The following is a 22946-nucleotide window of genomic DNA, read 5'->3' on the forward strand; positions in this document are numbered from 1 at the left end:
TTCGTGTTGATGTGGAAGGTTGGGATGGTTCAGGAACAAGAAGTCAAGTCTCTGAAGCCGCACACAGAAATATTAAAACTGTCGGATCTTTTCTTGGAGCCTGATGAGACGTTCATGTCTCCTCTTCTTCTTCTTCTTCTTCTTCTTCTTCTTGTTCTTCTTCCCCCACGCTGACACACAAAGAGAGGACGTCACGTTTCAGAGCTGGTCATCGATCAGCCCGCTGTTTATTTTGACTCACTGTATGTGGGAGGAGGGAAGAAACAACATGTTCGGCAGTCAGTCCGTCCTCTCTTCGACAGCTTCGTGAACAGAGCGTTTCACATGGAGAAATCTCAGTGGGAGTGAATCTGATGAACTGTGGAGTGTGAGCTGTGATCACATCTGTGTGATGGTTCATCACCTGTCGTATTAAATAACAAACTGTGAACCGGGCATCACGTCTGGGAAGACGAAGCTGTGAACACTTGAATTTTGACTATTTGTTAAATGTAAACAGCTGCGTCTATTTTTGGACGTGTATTCATGCAGCAATCAAAGCTGTAACCATGGCGACTGATTTTATTTTTAATATATGTATATATCTTTTTCTTTTTTTTTTTTTTTTTTTTTTTAGATCCTGCCTGGAGTTCGTATCATTATCGCCAACCCAGAGACCAAGGGACCCCTGGGAGACTCTCACCTCGGAGAGGTCGACAGACAAACTGTTTATCTTTTCTTTGCTCTGTCTGACTTTTTCTTTTCTTCTTATTTTCCCTGTTTATTTCTTTCTTCCTCTTTTTTTATTTTCTATTTTCTGTCTTTCTATTTTCCCTTTGTCCTTTTTCTTTTTTCCCTTTTTCTTTTCTCAGTTATTTGTTGCATTTTCTCACCACTCTGTCTTTTTTGTTTTCTTTTTGTTTTCTTTCTCTCTTTCATTTCTCTTTTTGGTCTTCTTTTTATTTCCCTTTGCCTCTTTCCCTATGCTGTTCTTCTTCCTTTTTTTCTGTTTTCTTTTTTCTCCTTTCTCCATTCTTTTTTCTTTTGTGTTGTTTTTTCTTCGTGCTGTTTCCTCCTCCTCTGCCTCCTTCGTTCTCTCCTCTGAGAGTCTTATAAACTCTTCTCAAAATAGGTTCATTTAGCTTCACCTTCTCTGTTTCCTCCCAGTTTATCTGCAGTTTCTATAAATGATTTAACTCTGTATCTGTCTTGAGTTGAGTTGTAAGTTTCTGTAGCTCAGACTCTCTGTGTTCCTGCTGCAGATCTGGGTGCACAGCGCTCATAACGGCAGCGGTTACTACAGCGGTTACGGTGAGGAGGTTCTCCAGTCCGATCACTTCAACTCCAGACTCAGTTTCGGGGACACTCAGACGGTCTGGGCCAGGACGGGCTACCTGGGCTTCCTCCGCCGCACCGAGCTCACCGACGCCAACGGAGGTTCGTCTTTCTCTCTCTCTCTCTGTCTCTCTCTCTCTTTCTCCCACCTCCTGCTCCAACAACAACTGAGGCTCTGTGTTTTTCTGTCGTGTGAACAGAGAGACACGACGCTCTGTTCGTGGTGGGAGCTCTGGAGGAGGCCATGGAGCTGCGGGGGATGAGGTACCACCCCATCGACATCGAGACCTCCGTCATACGCGCACACAAGAGCATCATGGAGTGGTAGGTCTCCAGGACTCTGAACCCACATGCATCCATTACCAACTCTGAAGAGCTTCAGCCTCTTTTAGCTCCAACTTTTACCTTTACATCAAATGTTCTGGTTCATCGAGGTATTTCCAGCAGATGTTTGCAGCTGTCGAGCTCTGATAAACCTCTGTCCTCGACTCACAGTCCGAGATTATATTCATGTAGATTTGTGACAAATTTAAGGTGATGATGTCAGGTGTGTGTGGAAGTGTGTGGTGGAGGTTTGCTGCCCCCTGGTGGCCAAACGAGTGAAGCCTGCAGCCTGAACAGCAGCAGAGCAGGTGATGAGTTTCCCGCCTGTCTTCCTCAGCGCCGTCTTCCCCTGGACCAACCTGCTGGTGGTGGTGGTGGAGCTGGAGGGCTCCGAGCAGGAAGCCCTGGACCTGGTTCCCATGGTGACCAAGGCGGTGCTGGAGGAGCACTACCTGATCGTGGGCGTGGTCGTGGTGACGGACATCGGCGTCATCCCCATCAACTCGCGCGGCGAGAAACAGCGCATGCACCTCCGCGACGGCTTCTTACAAGACCAGCTAGACCCCATCTACGTGGCCTACAACATGTAGCCTGAATGTGTGTGCGTGCGTGTTTCTGTGTGTGTGTGTGTCTGTGTGTGGGGGGGCGGGGGGAGGAGAGAGAGAGAGAGAGAGAGAGAGCGAGCATGCGTTTGTATGCCGTGCATATCGCCGTTGTTGTTCATTTATTTCCCAAAATCAAGATGTACTGTATTTTTGAACCTGCGTATGGTGTGGTCTTCAGTCGTCCGTTTTCTTTAAAGTCGTGTTGTGCCGGTTGATTGATTGATTGATTGATTGATTGATTGATTGATTGACTGATAGATTGATTGATTGCTCAGTGGCGTTATGACCACTTTTACACCCCTGTTAGCAGGAGCTCGTCACTGTAGAAGGCCTTAGGGGAACACTGTGTTCAGGGCGGCGGCTCCGCTCGTCGTAGGAGGTCAAAGTAGAGAGAAACACTAGAGACTGTGTCTGACGTCACGTTTTACTGGTCCAATCAGAAACTCCCAGATCTGTGGTATTATTTCAATTAGAACAGGGGCAACCAGATTATTGTAAAAATATAAATATTGTACATAGACATAATAATCTATATGGAGAGGTACCTAAAACACAATGAGGTATAGTAGCCCCTGTATGCAGCTCTCTCCACCCGCACCCTGTGTGTGTGTGTGTGTGTGCGTGTGTGTGTGTGTGTGTCTCTCTGTCTGTGGGTGTGTTCATCTGTCTGTGGGACATTTTATCTAGTTTCAATGTGAATTAAACGCTGATTTCAAACAGATTTTAAACATTTAGATCGACAAGAAATTTTTTTATTGAGACCGAAGACACTGAAATTTAATTTGACTGAAAACATTAAAAAGTAAAAAAAAAGATATATTTGATTTCAGTGTCTCTGTGTGTAGTTAAAGACCCGAGAGGCTCTGAAAACCACAATGCAGCTTCTCTAAATCTGGTTTGATCTTATCTGTTGTGGTTATGAACAAACTTTGTAAACCTGTAAAAAAAATACTGAGAAATTCAAGTTGCAGAAAAGATTTGAGAAAGCAGAAGCTGCTGCACATTCATTCTCATGTTGGATCCTCGTTCTTTGTCTGTTCTTCTGCAGCTGTTTCCTCCTGATGTTTTTTTTTCTTGCAACCAAAAATATTTTAAAGAGATTTTCATCCTGAACCAGAATTTATTTAGATTTTCAAAATGATGATGCAAAAAAAAAAAAAACACCAACCAATATGAACTAAGATTTTTTTAAAATCTCTATGTTAAATTGGTGAACTTGACATATTAATCAGTTTTTATTAATTTCCATTTGATGTGAACAGTCAAGTAGTTTTTGTAGCTTTGTACTCTTTAACTCCTCATGTAGATTTTTTTTTTTACAGGTTTACAAATACATAACCACAGGGTTTGAAATGATTCTGATTTTCATTTCACAAGCTGAAAACCTTATTGAAACCTTATTATTTGAAATCAAATGTGATGCAAAGTGAAATATCGAGTTAATTCAAAGCAAAAGTCTCCACGAGGACAAGACATGATCCTTCAGTCTCTGTCAGTTTCTTGACTGTGACAGTGACTGTGTGAAATTCAGTCCCTGAAACATCCAAAGCATCTCATCAAGCAAAGTGCACTGTGTGTATATAGAAGATAAAGACAGAATATTATTACTATTTAAAGGGAGTTTATGGGAAACAAATGTTGTGACTCCCCGTCGTGAAACAAAGAGAGGTGAAGTGTTGTTTCACAGCCAATCAGAGATGAGAGAACCAGGTGAGGACACGAACAGTGACCTGTTGCTGCAGGATCCAGATGCAGCAACATCTGGAGGCCGTTGGTATGAAGGGGTGAAGTTTACAGAGAAAAGCTCTGATTGTAGCAATAACGCCCACAAGGCCGTTCTTCGCTCCAGGGACTCATCATCATCATCATCATCATCATCATCAAATTCCAGATGTAGTTTCTGTCTTTTAGCAACAGTTTTAATAACGAATGATTTATTGAATCTTCTGCGCCTCAGTGTGTTGTGTAGCTCTGTGGTTTGTTTGGTGGCGGCAGGTTTCCTCACACACATTTATGATCCGGATGAAAAGAAAGATAAAAAAAACAGGATTCAGTTTGTCAGTCTGAGCTGTGAACACAAACAAACCAAACTCTGCTCTAATTTGTGTCCTGTGACCTTCACGTGGCTGAAAGGACCTTTATCAGTGGAATTAGATCAAACACACAATGAGTCTGATAAAGTTTCTTTTTCTTTTTTCTGCTTCTTAAACAGGATTTTTTTTTTTTTTTATAACTGTGGCTGGTTTTTCATCTGATGTTGACCTTTAACCTCCTACTTGTAGTCAGATATGTATCTATAGACCAGATTCATTCTTTTTAAACATTAAAAAAAAAAACTTAATCAAATGTACAGCAGAGTTTACATCTGAAACATCATCGACCGTCTAGTGACCAGTCACTTTACCTCCATGAAATCTGTTAATATTCAGGTTTTCACACATTAACAGGTGTTTCACAGTAAAATCAACATTTTTTAAAATGCACAACATTTTTATCAGCTCAGTTAAAAGTCAAAATAGTTCATCACGACTAAAAAATGAGACATCAACTAAAGTCTACTACACAACCCGAGCTACACAAATGCTTTTAAGCTCAGTCGCTTTTGTGTTGATTTCCTTCAAATTCATCCTAAATTTAATTTCAAAAAATGTTTAAAAAGTCTTGAAAAGTCCAGAATTTAACTTCCTGAAACCTGAATGTGATCAGACAAACCACAGAATTCAAACAACAGTAGAAAGTTAGGATATTATGATTAATGAAGAACAATTATAGATTATTATTATAAATCAATTCTGAAAATGAAACACATCAAACCCAAACAAAACACCTTCATGTCCCTCAGTGAAGAACGTCCTCTGGGCCTCGGTACAGCAGCTACCACCTTGTGTGCACTAACTGAGAAGGATATATAAGATTAAAGATAAATAAATGACTCTATGAAAAGTTTTAAAATAAACCCGTCTATCCCCAGACTAGGTGTAGTGATCAGTTCCTGTTGTTTAGCTGTGAATTCTGAGAATGAATAAACCTGACAGACACACGTCACTGCAGGTTATATAGAAAACTTTATTCATCATTCATGAACAATGCATCGTTTGTTTACATCCTGTGGATAAAGTTTCTCATGACGTCACCTCATTGTTCTTCTTCGTTCCACTTTTATCATCGTTTGTCTTTTTATGAGAAGGAAAAAACATCTTTATGCATATCAGAGGTTGCTTAGCGCTTGTTTGGCTATTTTAGCAGTTTGGGTTTGTTGGTAGCAGCGTAGCGGTCATGTTTCAGTCCCTGTGTGTGTGTGTGTGTGTGTGTGTGTGTGTGTGTGTGTGTGAGGTGGAGGATGTTCGATAAGAAGGAGGTCCCATCACAAACCCAGAGGACTCTTCAGGGCTGGATGGGGGAAAGACTGCATGGTGTGTGTGTGTGTGTGTGTGTGTTAGGTGTGTGTGTATGTGTGTGTGTATATTGTATGTAAATAGTGTTGATTTTGTACGGTACAAGTGTGTGTGACTTGTTTTGTACACATGATAAAAAGATTAAATGACACTTTTATAAGAGCCTGCTATTGGCTCACCGTCACACTATACAGTGCAATAAAGTGCTTTGATTGGCTAAAACTCAGACTAGTCCTCGTCATTATTATTATTATTATCATTATTATTATTACATGCTTGGTTTGTGCTGTTTCAGAGTTCTTGTCATCACAGCTGAACTGTGAACGATATGGGTAAAATCATTTTTCAATATATTTGTTTTTTTATTCAATTATCAATCTAAAAAAACACACTATATAAAATGATATTTGTCATATAACCTGATAAATGAATGGATGAAATAACCAAACAGGAGAGTCTCAATAAATCAATGCATTTCATTACACTGATGTAAAAATGGTGCAAAAACGCTAATCTGCTGCAATAAAACCAGATATTTTAAATGTTATATTTATTAAATAAAATCTCAGATTATTAATCTCATATTGTTCAATCCTAACATGTGCATTTTGTTCCAGAAGTAAAAAGTTTGTCAATTAGATTTGAAGAAATTTAACATTTTGTTTCCTGAAACCTGCAAGAACTGAAAGATAAAACTTTCACACATTAAAAGAAGAAGAACTTCCAATTAAGTTTTTATTGAACAAGGGAGGATCAATATTGTCTTACTGAAAGTTAACAAAGGTGTTGAGCTGAGAAATTAAAGGTCAGAGTCACTGACTTTGTTCCATCTTTATGTTCCTACTTTCTCTTTTATAATCCTTCGTTCAGAGGCTGCAAGTCTGAAAAAACATAATCCACCTCAGAAGTTTCTGCCATGGTGGATAAGAACCTTTTTATTGACTGATTGATTGATTGATCTTTATTTAGGCTGAAGTTGAAAGGGATCGCAATAAAAAGGAAACAGAAATTACACAGCCTCAAAAAAATAAATCAGTGTGAATAAGAGAGTTACAGTTATATTTCATCAGAACAATAACTATTTAAAATCATGTAAATATTGTAGAATATGTCAAATGTAAATTGAATTTGTCCCTAAACTAACAAGTTTTTCATTACATTTACAATCAATGAACAGTTTCATTTGATGAATTAGAAAATCTTCTGTCTTAAAGAAAAATGAATATTTTAAAGTTTGACTAATGTTCCTCACACTCATGGTGCTGCTCCTCTTCTTCCCTCCCTCTCCCAGTTTTACTTCCTCTCTCTGCTGGTGTTTGAACTGTGAACAGAGGATGTGCAAGGACAAGTTTCTACATGTAAACAACATGTACAGGGATGCAGCTCATAAAACAGAAACAGGTGGACTGAGACAAACACAATAAAACTGTCTTCAAACACTGAGCTCTTTACATACAGATACAAACCACTTTCCTTCTTTTCCCTCTTTTTTTCTGTCTCGCTCTTTCTGTTTCTGTCTGATCTGTAACTGCAGTAAAACCTTTCCCGCCTGATTCGGCTCAGGTTTTTATGGATTTATGATCTGTGGGTTTCAGCTGGTGGATGAGAGCTTCTTCCTCTCCCTCTATCCTCCGTCCCTTCATCTTCTCCAAACACCCCTCACTAAACTCTCATCTGATTGGCTCACAGCCTGAGAGAGGAGATGTAAAACGACACTGAGATGGTTTTTGGTTCTTTAAACCACAAACATATCTTCTGATGGAGATCAGCACTTCAGATGAAACACAGGAGAAGTTGAAATGTGGAACCTTTCAATGTTAAAGTTGGTGACAGGTTATTTCACAGGCAGCAGCCACAAGAGGTCGCTGCTGTTTCAGCTCCACACCGCAGCGGGATCTCAGGAAGCGCCTTCAGGTCCCGGTGGCGGGAGCGCGCATCAGTCCGGGGTGTCCTCCTCCTGAGGGACACGTGTGTCGGGGACGCGCACTGATTTGACAGGGAGTGACCCGGCCCCCCGCCTCACTGCGGCTCGGTCTGCTTCAGGTGTCACTCCAGCTTCTTCTTCTCCGCCCGGGAAGAGAAATGTTTGACTGGAGCCTTCAGCCGTAGAAGGAGGTTGAGACCCAGAGCGAGGCTGATTAGCTGACCCACACAGACCGGGACACCCGCCGTGCGTAAAGCTGCGCCAAAACCAACCCGGACCCGGAGGCGGCGGTTTTACGCACCGATGAGCGGCGGGCTGCTCAGGTGGGTCTAACCCTCCGCGGGATGAGATGCCACCATGTCCTTTACGCACCGGCTTGTTGTGCTCCTGCTCGGCTGCAGCCTCATCCACACGGTCAGTCCCTCACTTGTTATCACCGCCAGCTTTTATTTTGTTAGACTGATGCGTATTCTTTCAAATTAAAGGTGCATTTGGGTTTTTTTTTTCAAAGGTGTTTTAAACTATTCCTGTGACATTCCTTCAGTGTTTCCCAGCATGCTTCTCTCCTGTGGCACTAAATGAGTCATTTATAGGATAAAATGGCCTCAATATTCCCAACACAGTCACACAGTGAGTTTACAGGGACATATCCTGCTCGATTTATGTTCAGTTTAGTAAATATTCCTCCTGAGACGTTTGTATTTGTGCCTTTTTAAAAATGTATTTCCACAGGGTTTCTTTTTTTTTTGTCTTAGTCTGAATTTCTCAGATTTCAGTAGCATCTTCTCAAAGATGAACTTTAACCTCTGCTGCAGCTTCATTTAGCTGCTGCCTGTTCTTTATTGTCCAAATGTGTGAAAACATTAATTATAGATTCACTTTCTTGCTGCTGCTGCTGCTGCTGGTTAATTTTTAATATTCACACATCACCCTCGGCTCTAAATTTAGAAGCTGCAGCCTGGACCATCACTTAGTTCATATAAGTTATTATAATGTTTGAGAGAAGCTAAAAAAAAACTCCAGGAGTGCTCTGTAGTGGGTTTGGATGCAACAGCAGATAAGTCAAGTGGACGTCTTACTCCCAGTTTAATTCAGGTGACGTCAGTGCTGCAAAAATGCACTGAAGAGAGAGAAAAAGTGGCTCAGTTCAGAGGAAGCGTTGACGAAGTTGACTCTTCACAGCTGTGCGGGAGACGTCTTTTCTCAGCCCAAAGTTTCGTTTTTTACTGAAAAGTTTGAGCTGGAAAAACTAATTGTAATTTTTTTGCAAACAGACTTTTTCTCTCAGTGGTTCTGCAGCCACAAAAAAAGTGTGTGTGTGTGTGTGTGTGTGTGTGTGTGTGTGTGTGTGTGTGTGTGTGTGTGTGTTACAGCTACTAAAGGTTAATGACTGCTTCCTCTATTGATCTGACTGGGGAGCAGAGTCCTGCTGTGTGTGTGTGTGTGTGTGTGTGTTACAGCTACTAAAGGTTAATGACTGCTTCCTCTATTGATCTGACTGGGGAGCAGAGTCCTGCTGTGTGTGTGTGTGTGTGTGTGTGTGTGTGTGTGTGTGTGTGTGTGTGCTGATATCAGGAAGCTGCAGAAACAGGACAGTAGATACTCTGCTCTGCTGACACAGAATAAAAAGAAAAGAGGAACATAAGAATATTGAAACAGATGTTCACGATGCGGAAACACCACAGCCGTGACAAAGCGTCAGTGAGTCGGTCACCTGACCTTCGAGCAGACTGAAACAGCAGCTGTGATCAGCTGCTGTTTCAGTCTGCTCGTTTTGCTCGTTGAAGCTGCAGCAGGAGGCGACTCTGCAGAACCACCTGTTGAACTGGAGCAGCAGGGAGACGACGTGCTGAGGGACCAGGCTCCTCTGTGACGCAGAGAGGAGGAGTGAGGATGAGGATGAGGTTCAGTCTCTTCATCTCGTTGTGTGTGGAGGCTCAGAGGAGGCAAGTTTATCTGCTGGAGTCGTGGAAACGCTGCAGCTCAGTCGTCGCTCTCTGCAGCTTCGTGTCATGAGTTCAGCTGATGAAAATGACTCTTATGTACATGAACTGGTTTCCAGTGAACATTTACTCACGATGTCTGTGGAAAACTTAACTTTGTAGAGAAGCTGTTAATAACATGAAGTATGGACGCGGGGACTCTTCCTCAGGAGGTTTATCCATGATGATGCTGTCGCTCTGTGACCACTGAGCAACACTCGTCCTCAGCTTTTGCATGTGCACCAAACAAAGGCCTGGACGCAGCAGCCAGAGTCAGTCAAAGGGGCTTCAGTTATAGTAGAGAAGTAACAATAAGTATTCAGTATCATTTCCTGCCTTTCATGGCCCAAAGCCGTTTGTAGTTTCAGTAGTTCACCACACAAAAGTGACAAAGAAAAGTCACGTAACTACTTTAATCACATCTTAGTGAGAGGAATCACCAGGAGGCTACTGTCAAACTGGCAGTTTACTTCCTAACTGAGAGGCTCTCTGCATGATGGTCGTATGGATGCACAAATCAGTCCTTCATTCACCTGCTGCTTCTGTTCTGCAAGAGACATGAATTTCAGGCTGAAGGAAACGTGTTTCTTCTGGTAGAAAAGAGACAATTTTTTAGACTTTAACATGTTCCAGCAGCGTCTGCATGTTGAAATATGATCACTGAAGTGCTGTGAAATGTAAACAAGACTCTTTTTTTTTTGTTTAACCCAGTTTTAACCTGAACGTCTAGACGTCTTTTGACCTGCAGACCACAAAATCAATGTTTACCGGGTGTGTTGGAATCAGCTTCCTCTGCAGCGCTCAGTCTGTTTCACAACACCAGGCCGGGCAGGGGGAGGGGAGGGGGGGGTTCCTCGCCGATAGACAGAGCTCACACTTTAACAACGTGAAAAACTCATTTGTGAAGATCCCGATTTCTCCTCATCACAGATTATGTGTTCTCCTGTGTGACTGGTGTGAAATACATTTTAAAATGTCATAATTTGTAAGAAAAATTCCTGCTCAAATATGTGGGAGAAGGGATTTAAGATGGACAGTTTCAGATTTTACATTTTATTTTTTTCCAGTTAAGATGACGACTTTGAGTTATTTCCTGTACAAAATGATGGATCATGTCGATTTCTTGCATAATTAATAAAAAAGAAAAACTCCACCATGAAGAGCAGCACTGTTTAAACACAAGCAGGATCTGAACTGAATGTAAAATAAATGTAGGATCATGCATCCAGACTGTGTTTGACCGAGACAAACTGTCACTGAGCAGAACCGGTCTGATCTGTGGTTTGTGGACGAGGTCTGGAGTCGAGGTCAGACCAGGTCCAGGATTACAAGCTGGAAACTAAAAACAGTCTTTTGTTTAGTTTAATTGAGAACATTTAATCCTCTGCCTCGTAATGGATCTGTGTGTTTCTGTGTGTATTTGTGTGTGTTGCAGCTCATTAGATGACAGAGATTATGTTGTTTGTTTGACGGCGGAGGATTAAATAAGGTCAAACGGTTTATCCTTTGGCCTCTGCTGCTTTCTGTTTATAGGTTTTTGTTTTGAGAAGCAGAAACTGGAAACAGGGAAAACGTGAAGTGAGATTTTCTCGTGAGGGCGGCGGCGCCCCCGTGAGGAGCACCTGCAGCTCACGTTGTCCGAATCCCGCTGAAGTTTAACTAATGAAAAGTTTTAATTTGGTGTCAAACTGAGCCAGATTCTTTGCAGTGAAATGAACGTTCACATTTATCATCTGCTCGGCCAAATGTCAGCGCAGAAAACCAAACACAGGGAGTTTATATTTATAGTTTCCACTCAACCGTGTTTCTCCCAAAACACTCCAGGATCAAATGTTCATCAAACAGCTCCTGTCGCAAAATCAAAGTGTGATGAAGCCGAACGGCTGCAGACTGGGAGCAGAAGTCTCATGTTTCTTCTGTTTTCTCCTCAGACTCAGACGAATGAGTCATCCAGAAATAAAACGTCAGAAAAATCAGTTCACTTCTTCAAAGCGTCACTTTTTCTGTTTTATAGATAAGAAGCAGATTCGCTCCTTTGTGTTATTTGTTGTCTGTTTTGTTATTAAAGCTTCAGATATCGATGTTTCACGCCTACGCACCACATGACCAGCACAGTTTCCCAGTAAGCGTTTGACTCAGATGATCTCTATGTTTTTTTCATGAAATAAATGAAGATGTCAGTAACACAGAGATAATCATCACCAGTTCTCAGCTGGGAACTGAGGCACAAACACCAGATGATAAATAAGCAGCGTTTTGTCAACAAACTCGTCCTCGCAACTTGTTTCCTTTGTCTTCAAGTGGCCAAAAATGTAATTAATTTATTATAAACTTTAATAAACAGCAGTAGACAGGGTTAAACTTTAAAAAACAGGTTTGATTTTATTCTATTTTTTTTCTAAAACCAGCAAAGATCCTGAAAAAAATCCTGATATGTCGAATCCCTCTGAGTCATTGAGCTCCACTGAGTCCAAAAACTATTAAAAACACATCAGTGAGTCACACTATTGCACATGAACACACACACTCTGGTTTATTTTGACTCAGTCTCACACACACACCGTCCTGCTGCCCCAAATACTCACCACAGAGCCAAACGTGGATTAATCCGCCGCTGAAAATAGTCCCCTACAAATGCACCAGTTTCTCCTGTTTGTTTGATAAAAGCTACAGTTTAAATAACAGAACCTGATTAAAAATGAAAATGTTTATATGTGAGGTGTTTTTTTAAAGTCTTCAGTGTGAACCAATGGGCTCGTAGCTGAGAGCCGCAGACAGAGGATAAGTCAGAAAGTGTTAGAGATGGGTTATGTTGGTTTTGGTCTTTTGCTGACAGTAAAAAAAATATTTAGCTGCAGTTGTCTGTGAGATGTCCAGCGTCCACAGGTGTGAAGGTGTTGTTTAGAAAAACACTGTTTTCTTCTGTCCTGGGTCAGCTGAAGACAGGAGTGAGGTGATGTTTGATTTTCTTTTTTTTTAACGTGATGATCGACTGTTTGGCCGAAAACGTTGGATCAGTGTAGGGACGAGTCTCAGCAGGAAGTAAGGAAGTGTGTGTGTGTGTGTGTGAGAGACCAAGGGTATAAACACACTGACAGGTCTGAATCGGTGCTGAGAGCGACGGTATATCTCCGTGTAAACAGACCTCCCAGCACACACACACTCTCAGTATATCAATGAAGTCAAGTTGACACATGGACTCATTTTGTTTGAGTGTGTTCCTCTTTGTGTAGGTTGTTCATGCTGCCCTTTGTGTACACTCTGTTTGAGTGTGTGTCCTTGGTAACCGTCAGCTGTACCACAGCACACGCACACACCGGCACTGGGCTGACGGTGGGAAACGTTATCATTTATCAGCAGCTCGGTTTGCAGGTTTGACGCTCGGCAGCAGAGCTGGTACGGTCCTCAACAACGAGGCAAAGCCAATTAAAAAGATGTAGCACAGCTATAAATATCTGCTTTATCAGCAGCACCATCAGAAGCTTGTTTTTCTGCTTCTTCTTTTTTTTTTTTTGAAGCAGAGTTGAGCGAGTTAAGGCTCAGTGTTGGCACGGCCGGCTCAGATCCGGCCTGTATCTGGCTGTCAGATACCTGAAGTCAGGCCTGGAGTTTACATCAGTGTCTGTTAACCTGGAGTCTGGAAACGTATTTGAACGTTTTTGTGATCAGAGGTTTTTTCGCCATTTTGTTGATCTGGGTCTGAACCCTCCCTGTTAACCCGCACTGAATGTTTGCTGAAGGTTTTTTATTTTGTACAAATGCAAAATCATTAATAATGCAAAAGTTCAATTCATCAGCTCCTCTTTAGAAAACCTTGGATTTTTTTTTTTGGGGGTAAAAGTTGGTTAAAATGTAGATTATTGAATGTACATATTCATATAGATTTGTATACTAAGTGTGCATTAGTGTAAGAACATATACATTTTCTTCTGGTGTTCCAGATCTGTAACTGCTGACTGGAATTTACAATTATATACAATTAGATAATTGAAGTAAATATAATATGAGTAATTTCTATTACAATTTACATTATATTTCACTGTCTAGATTTGATATGTTGGGGGTTATTATTCATTTATTTAGTATGAACCTAGTTAGTGATGTAACTTATTGACAATAAAGTAAAAAACTGATGATGGTGTCAACGTCAACATTTGTAGAAATGTTCAAATCTTGTGGAAAAAAAGTTCTGTCATTTCTTTGGGTTTATTCCCTGAAATTAAAAATATGAACTGATCTTTATTCTCTTTGTCATTTTCCATTTGACACTTTTATTTTGGACCTTTAGCAGGACACTGCTACTGTGTAGAACTTTAATACACCATTAGTATTATAAACACACTAAACCACCTTCTTCTCTCATAACATTGACTCCATTTGCATATACAGTAGAGACAAGTGAGGCCATAGTATAGACATACGTGTACATAATCAGTTCTAAAGCCTGGACACTGTTAAACAGCAGTGAATGATCTCTTTGTGTTTTCAGGTAACTTATCTAAAATCCTCAGACTGCAGCAGGAAGTGAGCAGATTCCAGAGAAATGAACTTCAGTCCAGAAAACTGAGGCACGATTATCAAACAACGGCGTTTATCTCGAGACGGGGAGAGCCAGACGCTGAAGCCCTGACTGACGCAGGAGGTTTGTTCAAGTTGGAGATAATATTCATAATATTTATTTCCTCTGGTTCCGACAGGTTGATGGAAAGTTTCCCAACTGCCAGTTCCACTGGGAGATGCAGCGAGTCGAGAGAGAGTGTCGCACACAGCTGCAGCAGCAGACGCCCCCCAGCACAGGTGTGTGTGTGTGTGTGTGTGTGCTGACTGAGGTCAGTTATGTGAAGAGGAAGGTGTGGCTGGACGCTGTTTCAACCTGTGTTGCAACACACTCCCTATCAATCATTTATTTACCTCTCAGGCCAAGTACTCCAGAGTCGTTAGGAGCACAGGAAGTGCACACACACACACACACACACACACACATACACACAGTATAAATTAGTGCTCTGAACTTCCTGTTTAGCTGCTCGTTTCTCTGCTGCAGATGGACGATAAATCAAACATCAAACAAAGATCTTGACACTCTGGAGTTTCTACGTTTAGTGTCTGAATTTATCACCTTAAACTTACCTGTTTTTCACCCTAAGAATAAAATGAAGATTACGTTAAGCGATGAAACAGCTAAAATGTACTCTTGAAAACACCAAAATGAAGTTGTAAATGTTGTTTCTGCTGCTCAGTCTGATATCATGTGACTTTTTTAGACTTTAAATTAAGTTTTATTATAGTGATCTATTCTTAATTTTGTGATTTAAGATTTAGGGGAGTGTGTACAGAGTATTGAGATCTAAAGTTTTTCCTTTAGATTTGTGTAGTAGATTTGTTTTAGAACTGTTATTTTCAATATTGATTAACCTGCCAAATATTTATTGTTCTTCATAAATAAATAAGCTGTTTACAGTCTATAAAATGTCAGAGGATAGAGATGTTCTCACGTCTTGTTTTGTCTGAATGAACAGTTATCAATAGTTACTTATCTACAGTAATTCATATTCTGTTCATTAAATAATCGTCTCAGCTCTAATCAATCATATCAGACATATTTTTTCCAGCACACATCTGCTCCAGTTTTGTCTTATCTTGATTAAAATTGTGGACGTTCTGCACGTTTGCATCTTTAAATGATGATTTAAATTCTACTGAAAGATATTTCACTAGAAAAACGATGAGATAACAGTTCTGTGGTGAAAAGCCTGAAATAATCTGAACCTGAAGTTTTAATTTTCTACATGTTGTGAGGTTTTAAAGCTAAAAGGGACTGAGCTGTTTTCTAACACTGGAAATCAACATTTGAAATACAACACTGCGTCACATATCTGACCTGCTGGTGGTTTGTCCTCCAAGATACAGTTTCTGTGAGTTTAACACACAGATAAAATAACACACACACACACACACACACACACACACACAGGCGTGAGAAAGAACCCACAGTCCACAAGCTGCAAACCACACAGATAAAAACGCTTTTTAATTATCACAGTGGCGAAACATTTAAACACACACAACCTTTTAGAGAAAACAGAACGTATGCGTGTGTCCCAGTATAAACACCAGCCTTGTGGGGACCAGTGGTCCTCACGGGGACTAAAGCCTAATAAGGCACAACATCATGTCTGAGGTCCTGGTTTGGGTTTGGGTCAGACTGTCTACACTTAATGGAAGTCAGTGTAATGTCCTCACAAAGATAACCAAGCAAACTTTTGTGTGTGTGTGTTTGTTTTCAGGATGTCATGGCGAGTGGAACCACGCGTCATGTTGGCAGAACACGGCAGTCGGCGAGGTGATGACCCTCCCATGCCCCTCCCCCCTAATGCGACTTTTAGGAAAAAATGGTGAGTTTCAAGTCACACACACACACACACACACACACACACACACACACACACACATTTGAGGTGTCTGAGGAGTGAGTACGTGATTGGCTGGTTCTTGCGTTTCCCAGTGCTGGACTAGGTCAGACCAGCAGCAGGGCTCTGTGGGTTTTAGTAGAGACTTCCATCGACAGTGAAATAAAATAAATAAATCTCATCTTCATCATCTTATTTTTTTGTCAAACTGCAAAAATGCATCACAGCCAACATCTGGACAGAAGTGGAACTGACAAAAAAAACCCAAAACATTATAACTGAACTGACATTAATGTAAACGAAGTCACTACAGAGTCCTCCTCTAACTTTACCGCCACAGTTTTAAAGGTTCAGTTAAACTCAGGTAAACATGTTGGTGGCAGAAAAAGACGCGTTTGCAAATAAAAAATTTATATAACGTGGATGACTGATACCCTGCTGGTCACTGGGTGGTTACTGAAGTACTCATGATGATTAACAGTCTGTTTTCAAATCAATCAATCAGTCAAATTGATCTGTCTCTCTCTTCTACCACCTTGTCCAATATAGGTCTAAAATGGTCAAAAAACTAATCAATCAAATGTAATTTTTATACTTTGCAATAAGATGATTAGACACAAAAACTAAATGAATGAATTAATCAGAGACGGTAATAAAAGTTTATGTTCTAGTTTTTCAATATTTATTTAATTCAATTTCTTTCAATCAACAATAAAGTAAAATATAGTGACAGAAGTTTTCATCTAAAGACCTTAACGTTGTGTTTGCCTGTATAGTGTCCAGTTAGTGTGTATTTGTTTCTTCAGTTCAGCCTGACGCGCTGTCCTGGACTGAACCGGCTGAGTCTGTGTCCGAACCCTCGACCTCGTCCAGCCGCTTCCTTCTTCCCTGTCGCTTCCTTTCACAGGTCATTTCACGAACGCTCATCTTTCTGTCGACTGGTTGTGCTTCATCCATCACGTTGATTACCTCTGCCTTTGATCCTCTCCGTCCGGTCGTCGGTGCACGTTACAGCCCGCCAGCTCTTTCATCCCTCCACCTCTCTGCTTCCCTTTCCTCTCCCATCAGCCCCTGCTCTGACCCTGCCGTCTTAACCTTCCTCGTCCTCTGTCTCTCTCTGTTTGTGTATCACTCACTTTCACACGTTTCCTGTCTTCATCTCTGATTTTCCCTCACTTTTTAGGTTTAAATGTTTTTCAGAAACAGAAGCTAAAATTTTAGAAAGATTAAAGATTTATTTAAGTGTCTAACAAAAATAATGATGAAACTTGGCTCAACAAATGGTTTGACTGTGATGTAACAGCTGAAAAGTGTCTTTGGTAAATTTAGCTTGAAAAATATCTGTAAACAAAACTGTGAAGTTTCCCTGAGAATAACCTGCCTCGTGGTTCAATGAACATTTTCTCTCATTACATTTGTTTCGATACAAATTCTTTTTTTTTTTAGTAAATGTCCATCATTTACAGTTTGGCCATCATTTACTGCCAATTTGGTCCAGACTATCTCCACATAGAGTAACTGTATCCTACAATACAAGATGCTGCATATTTTGTTGAGAATCTATTTTCTTCCTCATAAAACATTTGCACATTTGAAACCTGCATTGTTTACATCCACGTTTACTTCCTGGTGATTTTATTCTTCTTCTTCTTTCTTTTGTCGGTTCATTGTTGTGTTTCTTGTTGTGTTACCACCACCTGTTGATTATAATAATGTGAAGGAATGAGCAGTGTGTCACCTGTGAAGAGGAGACACACAGAGCAGAGACAGACTCATAATAAAACAACCTTTATGTTTATACGGCTGAAACAGTATGACTGTAAAGGCCACAGTAAAAACGCGTAGCTTTATGAGCCATAAGCTGTACATTTTATGAGAAAAATGATGTTAAAATGAGAAAAAGTCTGTAATTTTGTAAGATATTCATAATGTTACAAGAGTGAAGTTGTCATTTTACAAGAAAGTTGTAATATTCAGAGAATATTGTCTTTATTTTTGAAGCCTGAAGTCAAAGGAAGAGTTTGTTGTTTTTTAAAAACAACTATAGAACAAGAATTTAAAAAGCACTGAAAATAAAAAAATGACCCTGAAAAGAAATAACAAAATGATTTTGTAATGAGAAATTGTGGTGATTCATTTAAACTCATTTGGCAGAAACATGTTTACATTTATATATATTTTACTTTATATTTTATTGTTTGACAACATTATGAAACGACTCTAAACCTGCTTCAGATGTAAAAGCTGTGAACACACTTGTATCGTCCTCCTCAACCTCTCCTCACCTTCCCTCCATCTCATCTCTGTGTTTTGATCTCTCCTCCATCACCACCCTCTCCATCGCTACGTTGCTGTGTTTTGATCTCTCCTCCGTCGGCCTCTTTCTGTTAATGAGTAATTATTCACGGGCAGCTGACAGCGTCTGGGCTGGCCGACTTTCTCGCCTATTCCCCCTTTGGCAGCAGCATCTGTCAGCAGCTGGTTCATCCACCCACCCCACCTCCCGCTGCTGCCCCCGCAGAGATGGAGCACATTAGGTCGGCTGGTTAATGGATGAGGCGCGTAATCGGCACAACACAGGAGAACAAGTCCAGAACAGTAAAAGTCACTGACTGAGACTGTGACTATTAATTATCATCACTCTCCCGTCTGTCAACACATCAGCCTCTGAACGTGGACACTGTCTCTGCTGTGAGGAGAAATAACAACTGAAAACTGCGCTATTAAAAAAAAACAAAAAAAAACTGTCAGCTTATATTCTGTGACATGAATATCAATTACAAGTTGTTTGGCTGTAGAAACCTAACCTAACCTAAACCTAAGGTGAGTGAGTCCTGATAACTTCAGATCTTGATCTGTGATTCATGACAAAGTGAGAAAGTTCTGTTGACTCGTTTTCTTTGGTTGGAGAAAACCAGAAATACGATTGTGTGTGCAGTAAATACACAAATACAACATCATCTATCATAAAGTTGTCGATACTGTACTTATAGATGGACGTTAACAATACAGATGAATTATACTTCTGTTGTGGAAAACACAATCACTAATTCTGGTGTAGGTGACGGTTGCAACACTTTTCGCATTTCCCTGTTACTCAGAGACCAACCAAACTTACATCTGTCTTCAAATCACCCATATCATCTAAAGATGATCACATATGACATATCATTCACAATATTTACTTGAATGGAAGAATTCAGATGTTACAGATGATCCCAACCCTGACAACAGTCGCAACACAGATCAGTGACGGTTGCAACATATTAAAATACATTAAATGTAACTAATTAACTTTTGCTTTCAGTCTTCTGAAAATATTCATCATTCATAGTATTATTTATTTATTTAATATTATTCATCAGAGAAATCTTAATGAGTTTTGTCTTGTTGCAACTTGTTGTGCTAGCCTTGACACATGCTAACCATGTCAACAAAGCAATAATTTAAACTAAATCAGTTTTGATTATTTAATATAAAAGGTCAAAACAATTTTACAAAAATACAACTCGTGAAAAAAATTACTTTCATACCTCCAAAACAGCTTTTTTCAGTAAATACAGCAGCAGATTTTGAATTTGTCTTCTGTCTTCCTGGAGGGGGGGAGGGTCCAACTGAGCATGTGCAGTATGACTGTCGTTACTCTAACATGATTGGATTGGAGGAATAAGATTTGTTGCAACCATACCCAGTCTCTCCTTATCTGTTATTTAGGAGATTGATTGCTATGTACATAAATACACAAATATATATGTTTAGTATGGCATCATTGAGACAAACACTTAAAACTTTATTTAAACATGTCGACACATTGAAGACAGACACAGGGAAGAATCTAATAGAAATAAAAAGTAATAATAATGTAAATGTGGCAGTAATGTATCTGACCTTCAGTACCAGCTGCAGGTCAGGTCGCTCTGAGCTGGAGACGAGCTGAGCTCAGTTTATAGGAGAAGACTGTCAGCCGGCCAACAGCCTCATTAACAAACACACCGCTGTAGAGAACACATCAAGTGTATTTACAATGAGACGGTTTAGAAACACAATCTGCTGCCAACAGCCGAGCATCTCCAACATGGCCGACCCTCTCCAGGAGTCTTCCACTTTATTTACATCGAGATTCCCGTGTGATAAGTTCAGCATCACTTCCCACGAAGTGAAGTGAAATGACATGACGACAATGAGACACGACGACGCACAAATCTGATGTGGTGTTGTTTTACAGCAGGTTTGGTTGAATAAGTTTGTGTGGTTTGTTTAGTGATTGTTTAGAGTCAGTGACAGGTTAGTGTCACGGCTCTGATGCTGCGTTCACAACACGTCAGCAGAAGAAAAAACCTCCTGTTATTCTGACATGGAAACATATCGCACCAGATAAATGGAAATTAGACCAAACAATGCTCCTTTGATTGTGTTGCACGCGGCTGTAGCCAGGATTTTACCCCCTCCTCCCGTTTAGTTACCACAGGTTACTAAAATAACAACTGTTAAAACTTTTTATAAATAAATGTAGATGTAACTGCCAGAGGATCAACAACATGACTTTTCCATCTCTGGCATCACCCTCAGGGCAAACTGCACTTGATTTTATTATTTTCATCATCAACTGATTTGCAAATTTCATCACAATCACTTGGTTAATTACTTGGTTTAACAGTGAAAATACTCATCATCATGTATCAGAGTGATAATATGTTAAAATTGGTTCTGTTTATGTTGAGTTTACTGTCATCAGGAAATCAGAACTTATTTACCTCTGAGGAGCTGAAGCCAGTGAATATTCTATTAATTGATCAATTGAATTGATGGAAATAAGTGATTTATGACTCTGAGCTTCAACTTTAACAAATGAATCAACCAAAAGTTTCATATCTGAAATTGTAAACCTCCTCTGTGTGTGTGTGTGTGTCTCAGGGAACCTCAGCAGGAACTGTACAGAGAGAGGCTGGTCGGACGTCTACCCCGTCATCACCGTCGCCTGCTGGTCGAACGACACAGGTGAACCCAACGATGTGAGTTCACCTGCAGAGATGAGTCCACTCACCCTGCTGCGTTTCTGTGTGTGTGTGTGTGTGTGTGTGTGTGTGCGCGTCCCATCATCTGACCCCTGATGCTCTGCTTCACGTCCACTGTGCAGCTGTTTGCAGACTGATGCTTGTTTTAATTTCTAATGCTGCAGCTGATAGAAGCACACAAGTGGTGAAATGCACCAGTTTACTACAAAATAACCATTTAATTCCAGTGGTTTCCAACCTGCAGGTCGGAAACATCTGGAAAAAGGGGAGAAGAAACTTTGTGGTTCACAAATTTGAATTAATTTTTTAAATTTTTTCTCTAATCTTTGCTTCTGTTGTTGAAATGTGGGACAGTTTTATCTCTTCTGACAGTCTGAGACATTAGGAGGGAAAATCACTCTGAGCTGTGATGAGGGGTCGCACACATAGACAGTGATTCATATTATTTTACAGCTCCTGTAAATTCTTCATTAACTCCTTATGGAAAGAACTGTGCACTGGTGCAGAAAATATCTAAGGCTCATAGTACAGTCAGTACCTTCGTCATGATTTCAGGCTCTGAGGAAAACAACTGAAGTTTTATTGTATTTCCAAGCAGTTTTTGAATTCCTTGAATTTCCTTGAAAGACGGAAAATGCGTAAATATTTCTTTATTATTGCTGGAAACTTTATTCTTCATTTGACAAAACAATCTCAGCTCGAGGTCCATGTGGTAGGTTTTCTGGAGCTTTTGGTCTTATCACATGATCTTCATCAGCAACTTGAAGCTGTTGTTTCTAAGGTCAAAATTGAAGATTGAAAACTCAACTTTTTTTTTTCACTGACATTTAATTACAAACATTTTTACATGCTCATCTGAGCCACTGTGAACTTGATAAAACTGAACAGTTTCCATAAAATTCATACCAAAAATGTTTTCCATTGACGGAAACAATTAGAAAACAATGAGTCTTGTAAAATAAAGTGTTACCAAAATCTTCCTGAGCCTTTTTGCTCAAACAAACAAAAACAGATGAAATAATTTCAGCTGTTTATTATGTAAGTTCACCTGCTTGTGATTATCAGTGTTATTCACAGGCGCTTGATTTATCTTATTTCAGACATTTGACCTGCAGATGAAAATGTGAAGGTGAAGAAACAGAAGCGCTCAGGGTTTTAAAACCACACCGGCTTCCTTTGTGTCCCAGCTGAGGAGAAACTGCTTAACAGTGAAAATCACAGAGAATATTCAGTCCATGGAGTCAACACGATAAAGCATCGTATCTCTGTCGTAACCCACTTTGAGAGCTTTGTTCTGCAGCAGGTAGCAAACAACCACAGACCCAGTTTTTCAACAGGCGAGTTCTGGCTGATGTGACCACAGTGAGTTTCAGTCAGTGCGCTGTGCAGATTAGGTGGTTTTAGTCTGATGGTTGTGGCCCTGATCAAAGCTCCAAGTCCAGTGAAAATAAAACAGGACGTTAACAGTGAGACTGAACATTGATGGAGCAGATTAAACTTGTTCTGTTCCCAGAGACTGAATTGTAAGAGTAGGGGCTGTTTGACTTTGCGCTCAGTTGAAATTAAATCTTAATACTGGAGCACAGGATTTTATTCTGGATCATAGTGAGCAACAGTTTGTTTGACAACACCCTGGTGCACCAAGCAGCTCTGTAAAGAAATGTTTGTCCCAGTTTAGTCTGAAGAACTAACAAGCCCCCAAATAAACAACATATTGTTTGTGATCCTCCTCCAGAGAGACACATCAGTGTTTTCTGCTTGTGGATTTGCAACATCATTTGTCTGACTTTCAGAAATGTTGCATCATTTTTCTTCTGTGGAGGATAACCTCAAAATAACTCAACTGGCCTGAGCCCAACCCTCCAACACCTTTACTCTAGGATGAACTGGACTGTGAGCCTCATCACCACCAGATGTTTGTGTCCATATACTTTTGGCAATGTTTATACACACAGGGGAGTAAAATAGTTGGAAAAT

General features: G+C 40.3%; 2 protein-coding genes across 4 annotated transcripts in view; both read left to right on the top strand.

Annotated features, from left to right (window-relative positions):
* LOC139625016 (disco-interacting protein 2 homolog C-like) overlaps positions 1–5864 on the top strand; it is a 51271-nt gene extending 45407 nt beyond the window's left edge. For all 3 annotated transcript variants that reach the window (XM_071484541.1, XM_071484542.1, XM_071484543.1), the window contains 4 exons: positions 617–691; positions 1242–1416; positions 1515–1638; positions 1976–5864. In XM_071484541.1, coding sequence (XP_071340642.1) covers positions 617–691; positions 1242–1416; positions 1515–1638; positions 1976–2228 — 627 coding nt within the window. In that variant the 3' untranslated portion in view covers positions 2229–5864. The remainder of the gene's footprint in view (positions 1–616; positions 692–1241; positions 1417–1514; positions 1639–1975) is intronic.
* A 1639-nt stretch (positions 5865–7503) lies between these two features.
* LOC139625020 (vasoactive intestinal polypeptide receptor 2-like) overlaps positions 7504–22946 on the top strand; it is a 31880-nt gene continuing 16437 nt past the window's right edge. Inside the window, exons 1-4 of the mRNA XM_071484545.1 lie at positions 7504–7976; positions 14242–14341; positions 15832–15939; positions 20869–20966. Of these exons, the coding sequence (XP_071340646.1) occupies positions 7920–7976; positions 14242–14341; positions 15832–15939; positions 20869–20966 (363 nt within the window). The 5' untranslated portion in view covers positions 7504–7919. The remainder of the gene's footprint in view (positions 7977–14241; positions 14342–15831; positions 15940–20868; positions 20967–22946) is intronic.

This window comes from Trachinotus anak, unplaced genomic scaffold (genome assembly GCF_046630095.1).
Source record: "Trachinotus anak isolate AG129_WGS33_773 ecotype Australia unplaced genomic scaffold, CSIRO_AGI_Tana_v1 ptg000009l, whole genome shotgun sequence".
Lineage (NCBI taxonomy): Eukaryota > Metazoa > Chordata > Actinopteri > Carangiformes > Carangidae > Trachinotus > Trachinotus anak.